Here is a 19,615-nt window from a genome sequence, read left to right on the forward strand (position 1 = left end):
ACTGAATTTGGTACCTTACTACCTTATAAGTTGTATATAATTTAATTGTCTCACAAATAATTTTTGAGGCTTCAAAGATAACATACGTAAAATAATTAAAAAATATAAGCTATAACAACATGGCAACTATGAGCAAATTAATATTTGCAAAAATATCTGACTATAGAACTTAAGTGAACTTAATTATACTATATTATTATAATTAAATTTGGGATACTTTTGAACCATATCAAAATAGTGGACTGAAACAAGGGAGCCACATTTCTTTGTATGGAATACTTTCCTCACCTAAGATCTAGAAATCCTACAGAAGTGGTTAGCGTTTTAGGGAATGGCTTTATGTTTTTTGCAAATTAATGTTTTATTAAAAAACCATACCTACCAAATACAAGAAGTCAGTAAAAAAATAAGGAAAGAACACTCTCACAATCCTAATGTTATATAAGGGAGAAGCTATGATTAATCCAATCTGAATTTTATAAGGTATTTATAATAAAAATAGAGTAGATATGCTTACTAGGAACACAAGAATTTTTGACTTGAATTTTAACAGATTATATATCAATGCGTGTGTGTGTATTTTTGAAGTTTGTTCTTTTTTATGTCTCCAGGCAGAGGCTTTCTGGCTCATGCACGATGAGATGTGAGAGTACATCTTGTGGTGTGGTGAGTAGTTGGTGTTTAGGAGCCCAGGCTTTAGAATCAGTGTTATTTCTTTCAGTTCTTAACTCTGACTTTGGATAGGTTAGGTTACTTGATCTCTTTGAACCTTAAATTTCCTCACTTGTAAAATGTAGGTAATAATGGTATCAGTAGTTGTGAGATCTCTGAGGTAATGGCTATAAAGCACTTGCAATAGTCCCAAGCTGTTAAACACTCAATAAAACTTTTTATTTTTAAATCAATAATAATTAACAGAGCTCCTGAACATGTTAACTTTCCAGTGTAATTCTGTACATGGAGTTATAAGTTCTGGATTTAATCCTAGCTCCATGACTTTGGGAAGGTTACCTAACTCCTTATATTTCCTCACATTAAAATGTGTGTTGGGGCATCTGGGTGGCTCAGTTGGTTAAGCATCTGACTTCGGCTTAGGTCATGATCTCACAGTTGGTGTGTTCAAGCCCTCCATCAGGCTCTCTGCTGTCAGCACAGAGCCTGCTTCAGATCCTCTGTCCCTCTCTCTCTCTGCCCCTCTCCCACTTGAGCTCTTTCTCAAAAATAAATAAACAATAAAAAAAATGTATGTAATAATGCCTATAGCAAGAGTTCCTGTGAGTATCAAATAAGATTAAATATGGTAGTGTATGTGAAAGCACTGAACACAATGCCGAGAGCAAATGAGATACCCATTGTTTCTTTCAAAGTTTATTTATCTTTAGAAAGAGATAGCAAGCAAGGGAGGGGCATAGAGGGAGAAAGAGAATCCCAAGCAGGCTCAGTGCTGTCAGTGCAGAGCCTGATGTGGGTCTCGATATCATGAACTCTGAGATCAAGACCGGAGCCGAATCAAGACTCTGATGCTTAACCAATGAAGCCACCCAGGCACTCCCCAAATATATGTTTTAAAATACACTGTGGTAGACATGAGTTACTTTAAAAATAGTACTTTAACAATTTAACAAATATTTATGGAACACCTACTGTATGTACTCAGGATTTAGCCACAGAAAAAAAACTATGTCCCTAATCTTGTGAAGCTTACAGCAAATAAAGCTGAGTAGTTGAAAAAGAACAAATTAACTGATAATCAACTATAGTAATATATGTTACATTGAGAATTAAAATAGGGTACAGGACAGTAGATAACTGAGTGAATACTTCAGATTGGCCAGTGAGGGAAGACCTCCCTAAGGAGATTCAGATATTTAATCTGCAATCCAATGACAAGAAAAAGCCACGAACATATGGAGGGATGAACATTCTGGACTTTTGGTGGCAAAGACATTGAGGAAGAACTAAAGATGTTTTGGGTATAAAAGTATTCCCAAAGCTACCTACAATAATCACAAAGCTCATAAATACCGTATTTATTAAGCTCTATAATCGGTTATCACTCTTCTAGGCACCTTGGAGGTTATATTCGTAAAATATATGTTCTTACCGTCTAGCTGATGAAATGAGACAGCCATGATTTGTCATCATTTTCTGTTTCCTGTGTTTCTATTTTCCTTAGACACCATGAACAGCACATCGTGGGAGAAAGTGTTTTAGGGAGTACCATATTAACTGGGTGAGTTCTGCTACAGCACTTCTACAAATGTTTTAAGAAAATCCTTAAAGCATTGCAATACATAAATAAATGTCTGTATCTGCAAAATTTAGGAAAGAAGGAATTTTTTTTTTCTCTTTTCATCCTTAGACAATGCTGAATCTGTACTATCCTGGTCTCAACTGTGAGATTACTATACTATGGATACCACAGGATCTTTAACAGATTCATGGGCTGAAGACTATTTGGCAAGATTCTAAACATTAGACTTTTGCTTTGTGCCACAGTCTTGCTAATTATATTTCCTGACTAAAATGTAGTAGAATTAGTAGAAAAATAAGTGCAACGTGAAATATTAGACTCTAAGTTCAATTTATAAAATGACCATTTGTACATAAAAATTATTCACAGTCAAGGTGTCATAAGATTAATTTAAAAATACTTCTCAAAGAAACAGGATTCACTTAATGTAACAAAGTATAAATATAATATTTCAGTTGCTGATGACCATACAGAAACTTTAAGATAACGTAATAGCTAAACATGAATTTACTCTTCCTTGCCAAATGAAGCAATGATGTTCTGCCAGCCCAAGTCACAGGAAGCATGTGAAATGAACACAAAAGCAAACAGGCCTTATGCTGCCTAAGGGAAAGTCAGCAAGATGGCAGCTTCAATCATTCGGAATAATACTAAAGCAGCCTTAGGCTTTTCTCAGAATGGAAACATGTCACTATTACTGCAATATTCCAACAAATCAGAATGCAGAGAAAAGAACACTTATGCAATCACATACTGGAAGGGCACTTTACTCAACATTTAAGTGGAAAATAATTATAAAGAAACTTCAGAAAAATTGTCAGTGAACATAAATGACTCAGGAAAAAATGTTTTCTTTCCATGTGCTTAATAGATTTTTAAAAAGCTTGCCACTTAGAAACAATTTCCTTTTACACTCTCCTTAAGGAATTATTAACGTAAACACTAATTTTTATGAAGTGGTAAGTGAAAAGTTTGGGAGTCAGGCTGCCTGTAAGAGGTATTCATTTTCCCCCTGATATAGTACTGTCACTTTGGAAGTTTGATCAGAGAGGGGATAAGCTTTCCCAACGTTTATATAGGAAGTTAAAAAATACTTCAAATATTTGGGAACTTCCCTAGTCAGTATACTTTTAGCGTGTGTCTAGTCATGTAGCCATCTATGGTCAATCATCAAAAAATCAAAGGCAAATTGGCATGACTCAACCCTAACTTTTAATACCGCATGATTGTGTCGTGTAAGCTTGTTTTGTGTGAGAGCTGCTGTGGTTTTAGCAGAGAGATTAACAACCGGACCTAAGCTGGCCTCCAAACCTTGCCCTGCTGATGCCTCAAGCTCTTTGAAGTCTGACCATCATACCTGGCAAAACAACAGTGAGAACTAGGATGGTGTCAGATCTAATCAAATTGTTCGCTGCAGCAGAGCTAACTATGGGGTTCACTAATTGGCCCAATTGCGGATTATACCTTTTGCTACAGATTCAAGACAATAATTTAGTTAAATGATGTTTTTTTTTTCCTTATCTCTTCTAATTAAGATTCCAATGTGAGAAGAAATAGGATTAGACAGTCTCAAAACTGTGTTCCCCTTAAGGTGGTATGCACTTTTGATAGGCTCACTATGCCATGTGAGATATGTAAGAGCACAGTATTACCAACTTCTTGAGAGTCTGTGAAATCAATATGACCATACTGTATGTTTACATTACTTGGGAATTAAAGTGTAAATACAGTGATGGTAATATAATGAATATTGAGATGTAAACATGGAGAAAATGACATTTCCATTGTTAAAAAATGCTCATTTGAATTTGCTTTTGATAAGTGATTTGGTCTATATGAACAGAGGCCTATGTTACACTTTGATTTTCTTTTGCTAACTGCAATCTATCTGGGAACTGAGCATTTCAATATTTGTGGAGGGCATCATTATCAGAAAAGGCATATTGGACTATATGGCTCATCATGCTACAACTTAATGCTCTTGAGGCAGACATTTATGTTTCCATTTTTTATTTTAGTGACATAATTGTTAACTGACAAATAAGTCAACCATCTCTCCCCTTTAGTTCTAGGTATACTAAACAGTCACCTTTCTATTTCCCATTTAAAACTCAAAAGCCTATTGATACAAAATTTGGCAAGTAAGGAAACCCAGGACCAAAGACACCATGCAACTCTACATTGTCCAGCATTGTCAAAGTGACTGATATCCTTGTAGTTTGCAAGAGTTTATGTTTTTTCAATATGTAAAAATTTCAAATAATTCTCCTGAATCACATTAAATATATTATAGTACTATATAAAACTAATTTATACTTATGGCATCTAATATTTTGGTGTTAATACTTAAAGAATGAATTTTCTAAGTAAGTGCATCAAAAATAGTTGTTACTTAAATAAACACTGGTTAATCAATTCTTCTGTGAGAAAAAGTTCTTAATGACTGGGGAGGTATTGGAGTCCTGCATTTGGAACTGGGGGAAAAATTAAAGACAGTCTTGAGACTGTCTTAATTTACTTCAATTTTCTGGGCTCTCAATATTCATGCAGGGTGCAAGACTCACATAAATATACTATTTATGAAAATTACTATTTTTGGACCAATTAAAGCCTATGTAAGTATTGTTTATCCTTATTTTGAAAATTTGCAGTGAATGGTGTATGCCTTTTGTATATTTCAGGGTAACCCAGTAATCATACTTTCTGACCTGAAATTAACACTGAATCTTAGAGCTGGAAAACTGTCCCATTACCAAAGCAGAAACTCTGTTGGTAATAACTTTAATATAGAGACTGTAACTAATGTGATAACATGCTATTACTATTTATGTTAGAAAATCAGATTATTAGAATGTGTTAAAATATGATCAAGCTGAACTACAGAAAATCACAATAGCAAAATATTATTAAATGCAAGTAAAAATGCTGCTGTTATGAGGTCATTAAATTAAATGAGAATGAAGTCACAATGAATCGCAAATTCGGCCAAATATTACTACTTTAGGAATTATAATTACATCATAATTACTAATATAAAGAAAAAAAAACTGGTTAATGATCATCCCAACAATAGAGAGGCAAAAATTACAGAAACTGAAAAAAAATACAAGTCTAAGTAGTTATTTCAGCTTAGAAGTGAAGCTATTGCATCCAAATTATATTTCTTACAGAACTTAATGGAGAAGGTAGTATTTATAGGTCACTTGACCAATGGAGCTTATATAGTATTTATAGCTGTATTATTTGGACAATTTTTCAAATGCCACAACTTATCTCTATACATATATTTCAGCAAAGATTTTATACCTGCTAAGTGTACAGCTCTGTGCTTAATTCTGGGATAGATATGAAGATGAAAAAGACAGTTTCATAGTAAAACCTTTCGTTATAAAATGTTTAATTACTATATAGAAAGTATAAATAAGCCAATAGAAGCCCTGGTATACAATAAAGGGTTAGTAAATCTTACTATGATTGAATAAAGGTTATGTGGTAAGGCCAAGAAAGAAGTAGTATGTCATGGTTAATCAAATATGCTAGAGAGTTATCATGTACAGTTTACAAGGATTATGAATTTTCAAAGAATTGGAAAGCTATTGTTCTAAACCTGAAGTCATACTTAATCAACCTTAAATTTTCTCTTCTGCTTACCCAGAGTGCATGCCAGGATTTTAGTGTCATTACTATAGATGTGATTCTGCTATGGTTTTTGTAGAGGGGCTAATTTATACAGCTTCATAGCTGATGAATACTATTAGTAAAAATTTACTATGATTAGATGAATGTTTCCACTTGAGTCTGAATAATACACATTTAAGAAGAAAGAAATATTCTTTTGCCTTTTCCAAATCATTCAAAGAAATTTAAGACTGCTGGCTAAAATTGCTCTCTTGTGGGAGGTCCTTCGTGGCTGTTAGTTAGGCCAAAAAAAAAAAAAAAAAAATCAGTGTTCATGTATAAAATGGGCATTTAATAAATCAAAGAAAGGGTACCCTAAAATAGAGAAGAGGGCATTTTCCTATTTCTTTTGCCCCTTGTTTTCAACCATGCCAACTTTTGAGACCATGTGACCATAGTAAATTCCAACATGTAAGAAATCTACCTGTGTGGAATCAGAAAACTTATTTCTGCTTTACCTGCTAAACCACGTTTCCCTTCTGAAAGTAAAACACAGATTCAATGCCTGCTGTATTATAGTCTCACACTTTACAGACTAGTAGAGTATACATTTTATTCATTTTTTTTAGTATCAGAGCAGTTTAAAAAAACCCATTTGTTGTACATATGAAAACAATATCACTTGATAGATAATTTTTCCCTTAATAAAGGAATCCTCTTGCTTCCAATCTCTATAATATATCACCAAAAACTTGCTATCTGTTTGAGAATGCATTTTAGAAGGTAAAATGCTATATTTAAATTATGTAATCTTATGTGAACCACATGATTTTATCCTATTATATCTATATATGCATCTATTAGGTTTGTTTCATTCTTTAATTCATATTTTTTCTAATCACCAAATTGAATTTTATGGCATAAGTAAATAAATTATTTGGAATGTGTTTTACCTACCTTTCTATGTATAAAAATACCTTATTGATTAGGTTATAAGTCAAAAAGGTAAAGGATTTGATCACCTGTATTAAATATTAACTTTTTAAAAACCAACCATCTATTTGTGTTTTGTTTTCAAATATTGCTTCCAAACCACAGGGTGATCAATTCTAATTGTTCTTGGTTTACAATGTTGGGAATAGAAGAGAGGAAGTGGAACAGAAACCTATGTGGTTTATAAAAGATCTTACATCAGCTCCAATGGTAAAGTGTAGTCACTACTGGAACCTAAATTTATCAAAGGAGAGGTTCCACTTGACATTATTAAGGTCTTCTATTTCTATCCTTCATCCCCAATAAAAGACCAAATATGTGTTCATGTATGTGTTGTATATGTGTGTGTGAGAGAGAGATGGAGAGGGAGAGGGAGAGGGAGAGGGAGTGGGAGAGACAGAGACAGAGACAGAGAAAACATGATTCACACTACAGTGCTACATTTTTCTCTAGGTACAATATTTTTTTCACTAGGGAATCTGCTTGCTTAGTTTGTATGATGATAGACTTGATACCTTAGACCTGGTTGTCAGAATACTCATCTTGGAAGAAAGATGTCATATAGAGGAAAAAAAAAAAACAATTTACATCTTTCATTAAAAATATAAATTCAACTTAAAAGAAAATGACGAGGCATGCTTTCCTTGTGACACTAACTATAACTTTATCCCTTTAAAATTTTTCAGCAAAATGTTGCTTAATATTGGTAAATAATAATGGTAAATTTCTCAGTATTCTATCAGAAAAACTGAAACAAAGTTTGAACAATTACAGTGTTGGGTTCCATTTCAATGGTTTCTTTTGAGAACTAAAGCAAATTAGCTCAAGAATCAGTATTTCTACACTCTCGTTCTCTTGGCTCTAAGTGGCTTTTGAAGGGCGCATCCCCAGATGAGAAACTTCTAACACTCCTGCAGAGATGGCCTGCTTGAAGAACTGGCTGCCTGATTAACTATTAACTGCTCTCAATAGGATTAGATAATTAAGGACATTGATGACCATTAATTAGGAGGAGGGCACATTAATTTGTCACTGGATAGGGCCCTTACAATGATTTATAGGTTAGTGCTACTTGCAAATGTGAAGGGAAAGAGAAAAAGAGAGAGAACCATTAAGTTACCTTATCAAGTGGCCAGCTAAAGAGGGCAGAGGGTCAAAAAAGGGCCAAAGTGGTCACTTAAGGGTGAAGTCCCAAACACCAAAGCAGTGCCAAGCCACATTGACCATCATTTGGTGATGAAGTTAAAAATATGCTAATTTATTGGTGGCAATTCTCTCTTTTTATGGTTTCAAGCAGTTAAGACAAGTGGCCTGCTTAAGAGCTTTTCATTTGAAAAGAGATTAAACAAAATGGTTTGTCAAGGCTGCTTGGCTGTTTTATGTCTTTGTTAAAAAAAATTGCACAGACTATACTGATAACTATCACATCACCCAAAAGCCATCTCTCCCTGAGCATTTATTTCGTTAATAAATACATCAACTCTAATTGCTTAATAGTGCTATGTTCATTTGCTCTTTAGCAAGATTAAGGTGAAATAAATCTTTCATACTACTACTTTCTGTCAGTATTGCTTGCATAAAGGTCACAAAAAAAGTTTAAGTTTTGTAGAAAATTTACATAAAGACATTGGTGTAAATTTTACTTTGTTTTGTTCAGCATGGAAAGTGGAAAGGTGATTTCATTAATAGTAAAGAAAACTGCTTTTAGAATATAGGTAAGGATCCTCTTTTCTTAGCCATACACAACTGTGGGTAGCATTCACATTCCACACACAAATAAGCACAGCTCATTAACATTTAATTAAATATGTTTTGAAAGCCTTGGAAATACGCATGCCATACTTATAGAAGTTTGGAGCTTACTTCAAACAATATTGAAAACAAAGTCTTTTTTGCTATACTCTAATGATATGCCATTAAAAGAGGAAAAATAAGATAGTCTAACATTTTTTTGTTACACCAAAAGAACATAAAAATATTAGCAGGAAACACTTTCTAAGAATTTCATTAAAGTAAAAAAATATATACATACATACATACATACATACATACATACATATATACACACACAGACACATACATATATATGTGTGTATGTATATATGTGTACACACAGACATATATATATACACACACACGCATAGACTATTTAACCTCAAGACCATGAACTAAAATATAAAAATTCTCTCTTACCTCAATGGTGAATAGCTTCTTTTTTAATTTAAAAGCTAAGTCTTTGACATCGGATACATCATAAATCAAGTTATTAAGCCGAGGAATTTGCCGAATATGAATCAAACCTTGTGAAAAGAAAATTAAAAGAACAAAAATTTAAAAACACTGTCTTAGATACATAAATCAAAGAGTCTTACAGCAGAATCCTGTAAATTTACACACAAGCATCCTCCCCTTTTAAAACTGGAGCTTACTACCAGGAGCAATGAAGCAAATGGTGTGATTATACTCAAGTAATCAAGCAGAATAAGATAAACAGAAATCCTTGTGCGAGGAAAACTAATTGCACTTTGGTACAGAAGTACAGATGTAAAGAGGGATCTTAATACTTGTCAAAACTACAGCCGGTTTGTGTGTGATTTTCTCTTGTATTTACAGTAAGCAAATATGGCTATCACCTTGCATGCTGCCCACGGCACCACTGAGTGATCTTTATTTTATTAAATGCACCAGTAAGCAGCCAGCAAAACAAGGCTTATGGGTTACTGATAACCAGTGAAGCACTAGTGAAAAGTATTTCATTTTGTACCTTATTAATGACTTGAGCAAACCATTGAAGAAAACTACATTTCAGAGCTCACTCTAGGATCAAACATTAACCCCTATGCCATCCCAAGACACTCATTTCTGTGGCATGTTAGACCTTTATGTAGCTGTTATAAGCTTTGTAACAGTGCTAGGTAAACCGTGAGCTTTGGCCTCTTGTCAGTAGAAACACTTGCTAATTTTTTCTGACAAGGGCACTGGATGGCTTTTGTGCAGCTTAATGCAGTTTCTGACTAAACTCGGGGTCATTTGCCACAGATGAAGACATGCAAGATTCTTCAGTGCATCTCTCTGCCTGATTCAGCCCATATTTAAAATCATCATCCCAAAGATATTGATCCCTAAACATGGGAGAAGAAGGCAAATCCAAATCTGAGCAAATTAGACACATCTTATTTAAAGAACTGTTTCCCTAGTGCACAGTTTTGTGTGTGTTTGAATGCTTAGTAATGTATATATTTGTTTTAGCTTAAAAGGGTTAAACCTCCAGATGCTTAACTTTCTAAATGGTTCCTTCAAAAATAATTCACTGAACTATCTGATTTAATTCATTAAACTTAAAAAAATGCTACAAGTGTTAAGAAGACAGCTTTTAGATACAAATTAAAAAGATCTCAGAGCTATTTAGTAAAATACTTTAGAAATAAGCACACCAGACTTTCACTAGCACATTCCTTATTTTAACTTGGTATGTACTTGCTTAGTTGTTAAATCAGGAGGCCTCCCACAATGAATAAATATAGTTTATCAGGTCCTTCATATTAACAGAAACGCTACTGGTCAAAACCACTCGTGAATCTGCTGTTAATCATTTATTAATTCAGAGATTTCAGCACACACACACAAAAAATCACAGCCTTTCACTCTCAAAATGTTTTAATCAAAAGGATTGACTTGGAATATAAAATATAATTTTACTAAATTTATTGGGTCATAATACTTACAAATGATACTAAGATATAATTTATTAAGGTAATAATTAACTTAGGTTGTCTTAAAAGAAAATAGGCATAATAAAAAATGAAACATAGTTTATTCAATGATAAGACAAATAAGTCTTAGGGATGTAATGTGTAGCATGGTGGCTATGCTTAATGATACTGTATTGTACATTTGAAAGTAGCTAAGACAATAGATCTTAAAAGTTCTCATCACTAGGAAAAAAATACTGTAAACTATGTGAGGTGATGTATGTTAATTAAACTTAACTGGGGCAATAATTTCACAATACCTACATCTATCACATCATTATTTTGTACACCTCAAACTAATACAATGTTGTATGTCAACTGGAGTTCAATAACAAAAAAAAGAAATAGTTTAAACTTATTAGTCTTCTTCCTATAATACTGACAATAGCATATTAAATAATTATATATAGGGTTAATCTGGGCATATAGCATACTTGAAGTTATGTAAGTTAATAATCACGAGGCAAATCATTTTGTGTAGCTTTTGTTCATAGCTTATATTTTCTAGCCTTTAAATAATACTTGATTGTTAGATTGTGCTATTTTATTGTTTTTTTTTTTTAAAGATTGTATGTTGATTCTTCAAAGCACTGGCAGTTATCATATAAAGTATCTTATAATCTTTTTTTTTTTGTCGACTCTAGGAATTGCCATAGTCCTGCAATCACAATCTTATACAATTTTCTTGTGGCTTCAAATAAGCTATTCAGTCTTTAAAGGTTTCCATGAAAGTACCGTAGGTCCACAATAGTAACAGCAAAAATTAATATGTGTTCAGCACAAATAGGTAAAAATCCATCATTCACCATACTCCATATTTAATTTAGAGCTAAGATATGCAAAACTATTAAACTTTTCCTATCTCAACGGCTCTGCTTAAGAATCTTTATTTAAAAAATCTTCAAATTAATCAAATGACCAAAACACTACTAAAAACTTCAAATAAGGGGCACCTAGGTGGCTCTGTTGATTGAGCATCTGACTCTTGATTTCAGTTCAGGTCATGATCTCATGGTTGTGAGACTGAACCCCACATTGGGCTCTGTGCTGGGCACGGAGCCTGCTTGGGATTCTCTCTCCCTCTCCCTCTGCTCTTCCCCAGCTCACGTGCACATATGCTCTCTCTCTTAAAAAAAAAAAGAAAAAGAAACTTCAAAAAAATAAGTAAAAATCTGATTAATTGACCTGTGTTTAAACTAGGGCATGGCAATATTATAAAATTTGCTCCTAACTCAACAAAATGAGCAAAGTCCAAATGTAATCAAAGATGTTCACTTTCTGAAAGTGTGATTAGGACTTTAAAAATATAATGCAGTATGGGGTGCCTGGGTGGCTAACAGTGCAGAGGCTGCATTGGATTCTCTCTCTGCCCCTCTCTGCTCATGCACTCTTTCTCTCTCTCTTTCAAAAATAAACATTAAAAAAAGAAAAGAAAAAAAAACAATAGAGTATAATACAGTATGAATTTTATTTATCATATAGCTAGGCTTTATAAAGCATAAACCACTATATAAGCTATTATTATTAGAATTAATATGATATTTATTTCAAACATGGCTAATAAGTACAACTGATTTCATGACAAGTTTAAGCCACTGGGACAACAACATTTATATCTAACTGAGCCATGCCTAAGTATTTGGGTTTGACTCCTTTCAAATAGTTACCATAGTCTGTAGTCTTTTTTTTTTTTTTTTAAGTTTATTTTGAGAGAGACAGAAGGAAAATGCAAGTGGGGGAAGGGCAGAGAGAGAGGGGAACAGAAGATCTGAAGCAGGCTCCATGCTGACAGCAGCGAGCCCGATGTAAGGCTTGAAATCACGAACCATGAGATCATGACCAGAGCCAAAGTCAGACACTTAACTGAGTCACACAGGTGCCCCCATAGTCTGTAGTCTTAATGTAGTTTGGTGACAAGCTGCCATGAAAGAATGGTCACAAATGGAAAACATATATTTATTTATTTTTATTTTTTTAAACGTTTATTTATTTTTGAGACAGAGAGAGACAGAGCATGAACGGGGGAGGGTCAGAGAGAGAGGGAGACACAGAATCTGAAACAGGCTCCAGACTCTGAGCTGTCAGCACAGAGCCCAACGCGGGGCTCGAACTCAACGGACCGCGAGATCACGACCGGAGCCGAAGTCGGACCCCCAACCGACTGAGCCACCCAGGCGCCCCGGGAAAACATTTAATAGATATATTATAAAACAAAATTCATGCTACTTGACAGTAGATATTATGACTGGATACAATGCTTTCAGGTACCCTAGAGGCAATCAGGATATTCTCTTCTCATTATAAAGGCAATGCTTACCATGATAATCCTTATATAATGGGTTGGTTTCTCTCTCAGAACCAATAAATGATTCTAGACCAACTACTGTATCTGACAAGTTTGTAACACGGGAAATAATTGCTTTATTCTGCAAAACAAGAAAACAAAACACTCATGTTTAAAAATATAATATCTATTCAGTGCCATTATGCCATCTCAATGACAAATTATAGAGGAGATAAATTATCAATGCAGAGAAATAACTTAAAAGTTAAGGCTACCACATGCTGAAAATGGATGAAAGTATGCACTTAATTGAAAATTCCAGCCTATGTTGGTATGCTTTTCTATTTGGAAGAGCTGAGGAGACATACCTTAGTTTTGGTAGAGAATATAAATTATTTTTCTTCTGTCTTAAGGGGCAAGCCTACCTTTATCCTCATACACTATTACATTTCAAATTACTTTACCCATTGCCCATTGTTAAATCTCATAGACATCAGGATTCAGAAGCAGTAGATATTATGGTATAATGTGTAAGGCAAGGTCCCATTATCATCTGTCAAGTGGGACCACGTTCCAGCTCTGTCACAGCTGAGGTCCTCTGTAGCATTTTAGAAACGCGGAAGGGTCTAGCTAAGAGGTTGCAACATGGCCACCTCTGGAGTCTTCTATTCTCTCCTTCCAGATGCTGCTATTTGGCTCTGGGATAACAATAAAGGCAAAGAAACGACGGTAGATGACTAGCACTAGACTAGTAGCCTACCTTTTCCTTCCCAACACAACCAGACATGAACCAAAAATATTGCTAATATATTGTAAAAAAGAAGTCATATTTTAAGTAGCAAACATTCTAAAACACCCAGAATTCCATGGCTATAAAAAATCATTAAAAATATAATTATCAAATACCCTATAGGTTCTCTTGAATTATTTTATTTAACAGAAATTCAGTATTCCTTTTAGCCTGTGACATACTGGTAGGTCTAAGTCGATAACATCTTAGAAAAAAACTTTTGCTCTGAAGCTCTAGATAAGCTGAAAAAATTGCTGTTTGTAAAATTTTATAATTTTGAAACTCCCATTTTATACAATGGTAATGTCTACCCGTTTAAAAATAATCTTTAGAAAAGGATGGGAAATATAAAACAGGAAAATTTCAGTCCAACATTATGTCCCGTTAGAGGAAAGTCCAAACATAATCAAGTATGTTCACTTTCTGAAAACATGATTGACTACTGAGCTTACTGGTATTCCTCTGTTTCTTAGGTTCCCTTGTAAAGACTGCAGAATGAAAAATAAAAGAAAGCTTGTTAATGTTACCTGACTCTATCAGAAATACATAGTAGTTTCTGTCACTAAACATTATGCTGAAATGCCTGTTTAACTCATACCTAGGGCAGTCTTTGAAACTCCTCTGTTAAGTGGAAATGTGTGTTGTATACAGAATGTTTTAGCCTTTGAATCAGTGCTCCTAAAAGAAACCAGTAAAAATAATTATCCTTAATTGGCTTTAATACTCTCAATCACGTGGGTACCGAGTACAGAAAAACATAATTTGAAAATGTCCGTTTTTTTTCCAAGGCAATTTTTCATTCAATGGTGAGAAAATAATCCAGATTGATTCCTTACTTTCAGTTCTATGCCACAGGGAATGGTCCTACTCCAGGAATAACAGGGGCTTCAGAGGCCATAAACAAGTTCCTCTCAATATTTCTTTAGCCAAAGACTATTATATCAAACTCATCCAGGTTGGGTTTCAGCCAGTTATTCTTCACCCAAACAAAAATGTCTGCCAGACATTCCAACAGCTGGGAGACAGTTCACAATGAGTCAACTTGAAAATGATTCATTGTGCTGAGTACTGAACAATGTTGGGGTGGGGGTGGGGTGTGGCTGGGTTGGTTGTAGAGGGTGAGAACAAGTGGGAGATGAAGAATAACCATGTGGTTCTCCCATTAAGAAGAATCTTAGATAACAACCAGCAGGCTCTTATCATTTCATTTTTAGGATAAACTCAACTGGGAAGAGTACTCCTGTCATGGACCCTCAGATGAACAAGCACTTATAAAGGCTACTGACAATATTTCTTAATCAAAAGGTCAGATTTCCTTTTATCTATAAATACAAGTCTAAGCCTTTGTATCTAAATATCTGAATCTAAATGATAAAAATCAATTTTTGTTAGAACTCATCTATTTGGAATTGTAGTGATATAAACTAGAGATTTCTCAATTATTTTAATAATAGAAATTGTAAGGTTTAAGGATGGAATTAGTGTTCTAGCATTCTATAAGCAAGGTCCTGTATATTTAAATGGACAACATGATATTTATTTCAAAGAGGGTTTCTTTCTTCAATTTAACCCTAAAATTTACTAATAAACCACTTAACACCCTGTAATATTTGTTAACATTATAGATCTTTTTAAGGTAATTTAGGGGAGATAAAAAAAAAACCCAACTATCCACTTTGTAGAGGAAAACTAATGAATTCCAAAATAAAAGATGTATACAGTCTGGATTTAGAAATCTCAGAAACTTATGCATATATTTCATTTATTGGGTTTCTAAGTTCTGTAGGTTTATACTACAGTTATTAACTACAAACTAAATCCTATTATAAAAGCTTTCATAAAGTATTACAGCAAGAAAAAAGTTTTAATCATTACCACAAAATAAGTTATATTTAACAGTGACCTTACTGCTTTCTGCACAGCAGTTTTGGAAAATAGTTTATGTAATGTGGTAAACTGGATGGTGAAAGTTGTACAGATATTGAAAAAAATGCAGAATAAGAAATACTGGAAATTACAATAACATCTAAATTCCTGACTGAGATAATCTTTATCTTAACTGCAAACTCATTCAGTCTTCCAGTTATGAACAAAACATAAAAGATATTTGGGCATGTAAATGTACATATTTTTTAGAAAGTTAAATTAGTGTTACAGGTTACTTTGGTACCTCTGAGATTCATAGGGAGTATGGTATATTCATAGGGAGTATGGTATCAATATGTAAGATATGGTATGATCATACTTTAAAACCACTCTTGCCTTTCAAATCATACTGTTAATACTAAGTGGTCTTTTAGATAAGGGTAGGTGAGATTTACTTAAAAAGAATCTAAAATTAACAGCTTTAAATAACCTCAAAAGCATAATAATAACAATTCACTTTAGGAAGAATACACTATGGACAATAAATTGTTATAATATAACTCACGGTGTTTGGAAAGATTTAGCATAATAATCTGAGCAGAGGCCTTGAAACTGGAACTTCCACATTCTCATCCTAACAGATTCTAAGTGTTTTTATGTTATTAGCCAAGATGTGAAATCTCTTTGGTCTGCAGTATATGTAGTTGGAAATGGAGAAGTCAAGGTGTTTGTGCATCAATTACTTAGACATAAACTTTGAGTAATTTTTGTGTTGACTTTGAAGTTGTTACATTACACTTTCTAATAAGGAACATTTGACTAAGGACATTCAGGACTTACCAGTAGGAGTAAATTAATGGTTATATTCATGCATGGCACAATGACATCACCCAAGTATGTACAATGATACTGCCAGCCCTCCTCCTTGCCCATCTGGATGTGAAAATCTAGGATGGCTCAAAAATCCTCCTTATACTAGACAAATCTCCCTTCACTCTTGGGTGAAAGTTGTCAGCTCTGGACAGTAGCCAAGACATGACTAGGAGGGAAGCCAGAAGAGCAGAGAGCCAGTGTCCAGGAGTTTTAAGAGTTTGCTGGCAGTCTCAAATAGCATTGTATTAAGTTACATAAAAGGTTCTTAAAACTTTCTGTTGCAGTGGAATTTCTTAATTAATTATTTAAATTTAAATTATGTCAAGTGGTGTTGCAAATTAAAAAAAGGCAAATCAGATTGTCCAGTCAACTACCTTTTTACTCCAATTTTAATTTCACAAAAAATTTCAGAGTTTTTCCTTTGATTGTTTCTTGCTTGGTTTCATAGGATGTTTCCTGTTTTCTTTTATAGAATGGTAACCTCTTTATTAGGATATGCCAAATCCATTAAATGGATTTTAAATAAAGGAAGATTAAATTAATGCTCCTTTCCAATTCAGAGCTCATTAAGCCAAAACTATGAACTTTAAGAGATAAAAATTCAACTACTGCCATATAAAGCTCCCTCCATTTTCTAATAAAAATAGTTGAGATACCTACTTAGAGTAACAAAGTAACAATCAGAATACCTCAAACCCTGAATGTTTTCCTACTTTCTTTGACCTAATTATCTCAACAACATAAAAGATACAGTTGGGACTAACACAAAATATACTCCCAGGAAAGATTTTGAACAAGAGAATTAAAATGTAATTAACCAATCACTTAATTATTAAGAAGCTTGAAAAGCATAAACCAGTTGACATTAACCATTTATGCAATGCCTCAAATAAGAATAAGTTCTTGAGCTACTCAAATAAGAGAGACAGCAAATACACAATATAAGGGTAGGGCCCCCATTTGAGTATGGCACACATGTCAGATTTGGGATTACAATAGTGCAAAAGAACTATTAAGTTAATACTGAAAAGTTAAAGAAATATTTAAGTTACTTTATGATTGAACATATTATGTGACATAATGTGTGTGTGTGTGTGTGTGTGTGTGTGTGTGTGTGTGTGTGTGTGTGTGTTGTGGGGGGAGGAAGGAGAATCTCAAGAAAAGCAAGTATACTACTCAACAACTCGTTATAATAACATTTTCCTGAAAAATGACATGCATAGAAACACAACCACACTAGCATTTATGACATTTCTTTGTGATATAATAAAAAAATAAATTTGGACAAAAGGATAAATCTATAGATGTTTAATGAGGTATTTGTTTTCCTATGCTTATTTAGTTCTACCTTCTATAGAAATTGAGATTATGAAATAATAAAATTGTTTTTATTGTAACTTTACAAACCTCCCCCTATCTTCTCCAGAGTTGTCACTTACTTTTGTAGATTAAAATTTTGTTTTTATTAAAAATATTTTATACTGGGAAAAATAATTCTGTTCATATTTTTTTTTGAGTTTAAGAAATAATATAATTTTACCAAATATAATTATACTAATAAATATTTATAATTGTAATAATACCTTAATGAAGGCATTAGATTAATTCTTCCCAGATTTAATACTTAAATTTATTCAAAGTCACACAGTGAATTTTAAAATATAGTGGAACTTTGGTAAATTAAAAAAAAATTCTACCTATAACACTCTCTTGGTAGCATCATATACTGATATGGGAAATCATAAATCAAACATATTTTGGTTCCTTTTTCTAATGCTTTAAAAACATATCCACAAAGGAGCTAATGGTAAATATACTTAACCTGAAAGGCAAAATAAATTGCTAAGTTGTCACTTTTACTAGCATTAAGCAATGGAGCCATGTCTTTTTGGGATTCCCATCTGATTGAACTTAGTATTCTAAGTTTTGGCATGAAAATATTTTTTAAGAACACATGATGTTATTTTCAGAAATATTATTTACATTTACACTGGCTTCAAATAGTACATGCTTTGCAGAACATTTATTTACATCAGTTTTCTTTTCCAATAGGTTATTGTATAAAACATCAAAAAAATCTTACATATTCTGAAAACTTATAAATAATGTAAACAAAATATTATAATGAATAGGCCAAATTGAATAATAGTATAATATTCCAAATTAATTGTAGGTAGTTTTTCATAAACTATATACCATCTAGTTTCATATTATGGAAATCATTCATATAGAAATTTTTATTTGTTTTTTAAAAATGTTTAATGGGTTGCTTCCCAAATCAGAAATTTGTTGCTTACTACTTTATACTTGAAACCCTTCAGATAATTCACAGATGTCCAAAAGCTCATAGCTTGCCTGGAAAAACAATTGCTAATATCCAAATATCAAACGGAGCATCCAGCTGATGTTTGTGATGCCGTGGTAGGTTAAAGATACTAAAGTTTAAAATCAGCTTAGAATAATCCCATATTGAGTATAAAATTATAGCCTGTCATCAGGAACAGGCTGACAGAGCCAGGTCCAGATGGGAGACTGGCTGGGAAAAAAGCTGAGGCAGGTGGGAAAATGATGGGAACCTGACGGCAGACAGGACTACTCCCTCTGCTGGCAAGGTTCTCATCTGCTTGAATTTTTAACTAATGACTTAGCTTTTCTTTAATTATTGAAGATAAAACCAATAAATTATGTAAGATGTTCTTTCTTAAGTTAGCTGTTCTGTATTTGCACATTTTCAAATTCATGGTCTTCTATTTTTCACCAGATTAATTTCTCAGAGATATAAGGATCCAATGTTTCACCAGGAGGTCCAATTATTTGTCTTGTAATTTAATTGCATCATAAGCATAAGCAAATGTAGCATTGCTTTTATAATATAAGGCCTTTAAAAATTAAAAATGCCTTTAATTTATATTTGTTGAGATATGTACCTTCTTGAAGAAAAACATTTCTTGGGTACAGACTTCACAATCTCTTTCTCAGGCTCTGCATAATGCCCCGTAATGAAATAATATAGAAATGAACCATATAAATCAACTATACAGGGAACAAGGAAACAGCATGTCACAGCAAAAGAGCATAGATGTACAGCGCCAAACCTATCTGATAATCTAATGATCTGAGTTTACAGATATTATGTACTAATATGTAAGAAATTAAGAACTAATGTTTACACAAAAAATTTGTTA

At 33.3% G+C, this 19,615-nt stretch overlaps 1 protein-coding gene across 6 annotated transcripts in view; it reads right to left on the reverse strand.

The window, feature by feature from the left end:
- Positions 1-19,615, reverse strand: part of ELP4 (elongator acetyltransferase complex subunit 4) — a 241,832-nt gene that overhangs the window by 115,114 nt on the left and 107,103 nt on the right. For all 6 annotated transcript variants that reach the window (XR_008421172.1, XR_008421171.1, XM_019456605.2 and 3 more), the window contains exons 8-9: positions 12,935-13,043; positions 9,059-9,165 (exon numbers count right to left, since the gene is read on the reverse strand). Coding sequence is in view for 4 of the 6 variants with exons in the window: in XM_019456605.2 (XP_019312150.2) it covers positions 9,059-9,165; positions 12,935-13,043 (216 nt within the window). In the remaining 2 variants the exon portion in view is untranslated. The remainder of the gene's footprint in view (positions 1-9,058; positions 9,166-12,934; positions 13,044-19,615) is intronic.

Source organism: Panthera pardus, unplaced genomic scaffold (assembly GCF_024362965.1).
Source record: "Panthera pardus isolate Hobbes unplaced genomic scaffold, ASM2436296v1 HiC_scaffold_12, whole genome shotgun sequence".
In the NCBI taxonomy this organism is placed as follows: Eukaryota; Metazoa; Chordata; class Mammalia; order Carnivora; family Felidae; genus Panthera; species Panthera pardus.